Here is a 7,819-nt window from a genome sequence, read left to right as displayed (position 1 = left end):
TTGTAGCATGAGAGCTGCAGTCCTCAATCTCTGCAGTATCGGTATTGTTTGAAACTACAACTCCCACTATTTCCTAGCTACTCCTCGGAAATCCCCATGTTCTTTCCATGGTACAGGGAGGCACAGGGACAGTTACAACTGCTCTATAGAATGGGGACCCCGAAATTAGACCCTCACATCCCAGCTTCCTGGACCCCGGTGAAGGTGACATAGGTAGAGGAGAGATATTGACCGCTGAATTCTCCGGTCTTGTGTGGAGCTTTGCTTTACCATTCCCGTTTTATTATTATTTGCCGTCTTGTAACGACACAAGTGAAGCGGATTTATGCGTAGACCGCGCAATAGTAAACATGACATTTACAGCAAGTCATTTCCGGTCTTCCTCCTTTACTGTACTTACATGCCTGCGCTCTATGGGGGGGGGGGTATGTGAGCATTTATCTGTCTTTTGACAATCCACGGTGACACGTCAGAAGAGAGCGTCGGTCTGTCAGCAGAGCCCCTCCATGTGTATTATAGCCCTATAGATTTCTATCTGTCATCTCTACGGCATGACGCGGAGGCCAAGTCATTTCAATGTTCAGTGGCGGGCTGGCCACCCCGGCCTTCCCTCAACATTATCTATTGACATGTCAAAAGATAAAAGGTCCAAACTGAAAAAACAGGCAGCACTATATGAAGAGAAACACTGAGTCTTTCATTCACCTATTGGCAATAATTCGGCTGTGGTATTGTTAAGATGGGGTAGGGAGACAGACAGGTGAGCCCTAATCTACCCGCCACTCAGTCCCTGCCTACTTGCAAAGGCCCGTCCTAGGCGACGGTGTACAACTGGGCGACGGTCCCTACGCTCAATAAGTGCACGACAGACAAACAGACAAGGGTACACAGAAGTTAAGGGAAATGGGGCAGTTGACCACGGCAACACCGTGAGCAACAAGAGTAGTGAACGAGGTACCAATCGCAGAGCAGGAGCGTAGTCAGTAAAGCCAGGGTCAAAATGAAGCAAGGTCAATAATAATAGCAGGAGCAGCAGAGCCAGGAAACAGGAAAGAATCACAGGCAAAGGAGGAGCAGGAAATGCAGGTATAAATAGACAGAGGGCGGGAGCTACTCCGTCTGGCCAGGCTGTGATAGGCTCTCCCACTCCTCAGCCTCCCAGCCTGACTGGTAGAAGATCGTGTCACTCTCTCAGACTTAGGAGCAGGTGCAGACTGATTACCCACGGGCGTCGACACAGAAGCGGTGTCTGGCAGATCCTTTACAGGTATATTAGGAAGCTGTCTGTGGAAATTTATCCCATGAGTCAGATCCTTGAGCCTGCAACGTCCTCCGTGCTGCTAAATTGTGTAGAAAGATAAAAGATGCACGTGACGTACCCTTTAAGTATCTATCTGGTGCTTAAATAATACCACCACACAGAGAACAGATAATACCGCCACACAGAGAACAGATGATACCGCCACACAGAGAACAGATGATACCGCCACACAGAGAACAGATGATACCGCCACACAGAGAACAGATGATACCGCCGCACAGAGAACAGATGATACCGCCACACAGAGAACAGATGATACCGCCGCACAGGGAACAGATGATACCGCCCCACAGGGAACAGATGATACCGCCACACAGAGAACAGATGATACCGCCACACAGAGGACAGATGATACCGCCACACAGAGAACAGATGATACCGCCACACAGAGAACAGATGATACCGCCGCACAGAGAACAGATGATACCGCCCCACAGGGAACAGATGATACCGCCACACAGAGAACAGATGATACCGCCACACAGAGGACAGATGATACCGCCACACAGAGGACAGATGATACCGCCACACAGAGAACAGATGATACCACCACACAGAGAACAGATGATACCGCTACACAGAGAACAGATGATACCGCCACACAGAGAACAGATGATACCGCCACACAGAGAACAGATGATACCGCCACACAGAGAACAGATGATACCGCCACACAGAGAACAGATGATACCGCCACACAGAGAACAGATGATACCGCCACACAGAGAACAGATGATACCGCCACACAGAGAACAGATGATACCGCCACACAGAGAACAGATGATACCGCCACACAGAGAACAGATGATACCGTCACACAGAGAACAGATGATACCGTCACAAAGAGAACAGATGATACCGCCACACAGAGAACAGATGATACCGCCACACAGAGAACAGATGATACCGCCACACAGAGAACAGATGATACCGTCACAAAGAGAACAGACGATACCGCCACACAGAGAACAGACGATACCGCCACACAGAGAACAGATGATACCGCCACACAGAGACCAGATGATACCGCCACACAGAGAACAGATGATACCGTCACACAGAGAACAGATGATACCGCCACACAGAGACCAGATGATACCGCCACACAGAGACCAGATGATACCGCCACACAGAGACCAGATGATACCGCCACACAGAGAACAGATGATACCGCCACACAGAGAACAGATGATACCGTCACACAGAGAACAGATAATATCTGGGTCAGTTTTAGTTTGGACTCTGTCTTTGCACAAACTTGTGACTTTTTTTTTCTGGAATCTGAATCTGCTGTGAACCCTGAAATCTGTGGCTGAATCTAGTATCCTTAATCCTAAACCTTCAGACCGGAGTATGTATCCTGAATTCAAAACCGGAGCGTGTATCTTGAATACTGTATGCTGAACCCTTGGGACTTGCTGATTGAAGCAAAAAAGTCATTTGGTTACAAACCTGTGAATCTGAACCTATATCCTAAATACTGGAACCTGTGCCTGGTATCCTAAATATGAACCTTTTGAGGCCCTGTACTGTACCGCAGACTCAGCTCTACTGTTCCTGACGTTGAACTCTGCTATCTCAATGCCAGGCCTGGAATGCCTGGCTATCATTTAAAAAATGCAGCTCTGCTGTTCGTGAACTGCAACTCTGCTCTACAGTGTGTCCGCTGCCAATCCCTGGATGGCCTGTCTGATCCCCTGGATGGCCTGTCTGATCCCCTGGATGGCCTGTCTGATCCCCTGGATGGCCTGTCTGATCCCCTGGATGGGGTTCCTACTGCTACTCAGCTCTGTTGTTCCTACTGCTACTCAGCTCTGTTGTTCCTACTGCTACTCAGCTCTGCTGTTCCTGTTGCAAACTTGCCAATATTGTTCCAGTTCCTGCCAGTGGTGGATTGCGGAGTGACCATCCCGATCCTGCTCCAGTGCCATGGATTTGGCTCTGCTGTTCCTATTTATGTTTTACTTAATCTTCTGTTTCCTGTTCTTTACTCTGCTTCATCATTTAACCGTGTATTACTTAATGTCATGTTATTTTGTAAATTACATCTTTGAACTTTATTTCCGTCCTCAGTATGCAACGGTTTAGTCTCCAAGCCTCCTGTGGTCTGTAACAGCCTTAAAGGGAATGTGTCATCAGAAAATGACCTATTGATTAAATCATGTTTCTATGTTAAACATTCTTTAAGAATATTTGGTGATTTTTAATTTTCTATGTCATTATCTATATTAAAAAATAATCCTCCTGTGATCCGTTAAATGTTTTTCACTGCCATTTCTCACACTATGTTGTGTATATTCTGTACGATTTGTGATATAAAATAACAAAATGACAAATAAAAGAATTTATAAAAAAAAAATAATAATCCTAAAAATCTTGGCGTTTTCACTCTGGCCACTGAGCCTCACAATACACTGACCCTTCCTGTTCTGTAGAGATCACTTCTCAGCAATCATCATCTCAGGCAGAATTACACTGACAGGTCACCCCTATATATAGTTAACAAAAGATCCACCATTCCGGCTAAAAATACGGAGGCTGAACGCCTCCCAACATCTGCCCATTGATTTCAATGGGAAAAAACGGCATTCCGTTCCGAAGGGGCGTTTTTTACGCAGCCGTTTAAAAAATCAGCCCGTAAAAAAAACAAATGCCTCGTAAACAGAAGTGCATGCCACTTTTTGAACCGTTTTTGGAGCCGTTTTTCATTGGGTCAATAGAAAAACAGCTCCAAATAGTGGACGTAAAAAACGCAGCAAAAAACGCCTGGTGCATAAACAACGGCTGAAAATCAGAGGCCGTTTTCCCTTGAAAACCGCTCTGTATTTTACAGTTGGTTTTTATTAAGCGTGTGAACATACCCTTAAGCTGACAGGTAACACAGGATCCACCATTCATAATAGACTGACCCTTCCTGTTCTGTAGAGATCACTTCTCAGCACTCATCACCACCACCACCCGGGCAGGATCACACTGACAGGTAACACATACATATAGATAAAACAAGATCAACCAATGACAATACGTGATGGACACAGCTCTCCTCTCCTTCTCTGCACAGGTCACAAAGCATGCCCACAACACTCTCCCATAGAGGTTAATGGGTCCCCTCCTGTTCACGGGTTCCTTTGGTCCATGTGGCAGCTGTAAAGCAGATCTCTAAATGCCGCTAACAGCAGCTCAGGTAAGATGGCTGCCCCCATAATCATGTACAGAAAATAGAATAAAAACAATCTACTATCAAAAAATGAAAACAGATTAGAAAAAAAAATTAGGTTTCACGATCTGGTTTTAAATAGGAAAAAAAAGAGAATAGATAATATCATAAAATAGACACAAAATAATACCGCCATAGAAAGTCGAAATGCAAGAAATAATCCGTCTACCGAACAAAATCATACTGCATGGTCTGAACCATAAAATTAAAGATGACCTGAAATCACGAGGCGACGGCGGCGTCATATTAAATATACACCGTGCAGTGAACAGAGATATCGTCTACACAATTCTGATCACTACGGAGTCCTGCCTGGCCTGGTGGTCCCTGCGAGAGAACAATATTAACATTTGACAGAACATTCATATATATTTCACACATTATATTGATTGAAAACGCGGAGTACCTGGTCAAATCATTTGCTTTACTTTTTTATATGATTTTTCAGTAATACTATGCCATATACTCCGATCACAACCAAAGCTAAATTAAGAATTCCGTTACTTTCTTGCTACCATGCACTTGAATGTATTTGTTTCTCTTCACAGCAGGTCATGGGGAGCACCGCTGTGCAGGGAAAACCAGTAAAGGGGCCGCAGCACTGAATTAGAACTGCGACCCTTTCATTCTCAGGAACGGTGGGGGTCCCAGAGACCCTAGTGATATGCCATCACTTTCGGTCATGGGAATAACCTTTTATTTATTTTTTACAAACAAGCTTTAGAGGAGTATTTCCAACATAGACATGTACGGCATATCCACAGGATATGTTATACATGTGTGGGTCCCAGCTGTGGGACCCACACCCCTTATCAAGAATGGGGGTCCCTAGACCCCTGTTTCGCCAGGTGATGCGGCCGCTGGCTGCAGATTCCAGGCAGGGACTAGTTGGAGGGGGCTGTAAATGCGCACAGCTATCTCAATTCTGCTCTATGGGAGCTACGGAAACAGCCAAGCATCTTGTAATATTAAGGCTAGTATATATAACATTATTATTTGTAATATATCTGGTTAAAGACAAAAAATGTCTCTCCACTTATCAGAGCTTCTGTGCTCCTATTTTTAGCTATTGCCCTGTCTGTTACTGTTCAGAATCTCTGCACTCACTGCAGACCAGGCTGTGAGCACAGGGAGTTTTCAGTCTCACTGAGGGATCATGCTACCCCGAGCAGAGCGGTGTGTGAGGGAGAGGGAGGTAGGGGAATTTCCAAGGCCTCATGCCCACTTCAGTTTTTTCCTTCAGGGTGCTATCCGTTTTTATCACTGATAGCACCCTGAACCCATTCATTGCAATGGGTTTATGCCCACTTCCGTTATTTTTACTGATCCGTTGTTCCGTTCCGTCAAAAGTAGAGCATGTCCTACTTTGGTCAGTGATTCCGTGACCGCGTGGCCCACAGAAGTCAATGGGTCTGAAGGCTTCCGTGTGCTGTCCGTTTTTGACGGATTCGTTGTCCTAGCAACGGCAGGGTGTGCCAAAGTACACAGACTGGGACATGTGACGACAAGTTCAAATAAAGTTCAATACCTTCCGTTTTCTTAATGGAAACACGGAAGCGAAACGGAAGCACATCGTCCGTTTGAAACACGGAACGGACACCGAGTACACACGGAAACCACACGGACACCAAAACGGACACGCGGATCCGTCACAAACGGCCGAGAAAATGGTGATGGACATCTAGTAAATATTACATTATCTAACACCAGAGCTTGATTGAGAGCAATACTGACCAGTCTTTCCAGAGAGGAGTGAGATCTGCAGACAGACTGGAGGAGCATATGATTGATCACGGTATTGAGGCTGGGGGGGGACATGGGGAGCTCACCCAGGGGACGGATCTGAACGCTCTGCTGGTTTATTAGACACAGGTACAGAGTTGTGGGCTAGGGCAGGGGGTCAGTGCTCCTGAGTGTGGGGGAATATCAGCGCTAGTAGCGCCTGTGCTCATGAAAAACGTACAAATACAGATGGAGCCTGCAGTTGAGGAAAATACAACATACAGGTGTAAGAAATACCGTTATTACTCATGTACACACACGACTGCATCACATATATGTAATGACATCACTACTGATCAAATGTAAGTGATGAAATCTGTACTGTCCAGATAGGATTGATGACATCACTCCTTCCCAAAGATAACCGATGACATCACTCCTTCCCAAAGATAACCGATGACATCACTCCTTCCCAAAGATAACCGATGACATCACTCCTTCCCAAAGATAACCGATGACATCACTCCTTCCCAAAGATAACCGATGACATCACTCCTTCCCAAAGATAACCGATGACATCACTCCTCCCCGAAGACAACCGGTGACATCGCTCCTCCCCAAAGACAACCGGTGACATCGCTCCTCCCCGAAGACAACCGGTGACATCGCTCCTCCCCAAAGACAACCGGTGACATCGCTCCTCCCCAAAGACAACCGGTGACATCGCTCCTCCCCAAAGATAACCGATGACATCATTCCTCCCCAAAGATAACCGGTGACATCACTCCACCCCAAAGATAACCGGTGACATCACTCCTCCCTAAAGATAACCGGTGACATCGCTCCTCCCCATAGATAACTATTGGAAGAACAGTATATATATTACAGGCAGTTTACACAATAATTTATGCCACTTATGCATTGTAAATCATATTCACTAACCATGAAGCCTAGAACTAAAATATTCTATTATTTCTTATTATGTTCCTCCCTAGGACTACACAAATCCACCCCCTGCCCTTTATTCTTACGTCTGGTGATGGGGGCTGGCACTGGAGAGCTGGTCTGTGCTGCCACCATGGCCAGGCTGAGGAGGAGCAGCAGGACCCGGGCACAGAGATGCGGGCCTCTCATATCCTCCATACTGACTGTGATGCCAGGCAAATAGGAATCCTTCGCTGATACAATGTAACACAGCGATTACTGCTACAACTTCCGGGAGGCTGTGCCTTACAACCATCTGCTTCCTGCAAGACTATACACAGCCTCAGACTGCTGCACCGCATGACACTCCACATGCTACAGCTGTCATCACTGCTGCGTCAGCTAAACAGGCACTCTGCATTACCAGTATTATCTGAGGATACAAGAATGATTTCTTTCCATTATGTTGTTTATTCTGCACATCATGACACTCCACCTGCTGCATACAGATCTATACTGTATATAGAAGATAGGATCTCTCCTTTGTAATTATAAAAAAACGATTATGTATTACAGTAACATAGAAATATATATTAGAACATGGTATACTAGTCACAGGACGGCGCAGTTTACAT

The 7,819-nt window shown here is 45.8% G+C and overlaps 1 protein-coding gene across 3 annotated transcripts in view; it reads right to left on the bottom strand.

Annotated features, from left to right (window-relative positions):
• The window catches only part of PTTG1IP2 (PTTG1IP family member 2), a 68,220-nt gene extending 60,661 nt beyond the window's left edge, over positions 1–7,559 (bottom strand). Inside the window, exon 1 of one of the 3 annotated variants that reach the window (XM_075827672.1) lies at positions 7,292–7,559. In XM_075827672.1, the coding sequence (XP_075683787.1) occupies positions 7,292–7,403 (112 nt within the window). In that variant the 5' untranslated portion in view covers positions 7,404–7,559. The remainder of the gene's footprint in view (positions 1–7,291) is intronic. The other 2 variants (XM_075827671.1, XM_075827673.1) reach the window with 2 other exon arrangements.
• Between the last annotated feature and the right edge of the window lie 260 nt (positions 7,560–7,819).

The sequence above is a fragment of the Rhinoderma darwinii genome, chromosome 5, assembly GCF_050947455.1.
Source record: "Rhinoderma darwinii isolate aRhiDar2 chromosome 5, aRhiDar2.hap1, whole genome shotgun sequence".
Taxonomy (NCBI): Eukaryota; Metazoa; Chordata; class Amphibia; order Anura; family Rhinodermatidae; genus Rhinoderma; species Rhinoderma darwinii.
Note: the sequence above shows the minus strand (reverse complement) of the source record. Positions and strands in the feature narration are given on the sequence as shown.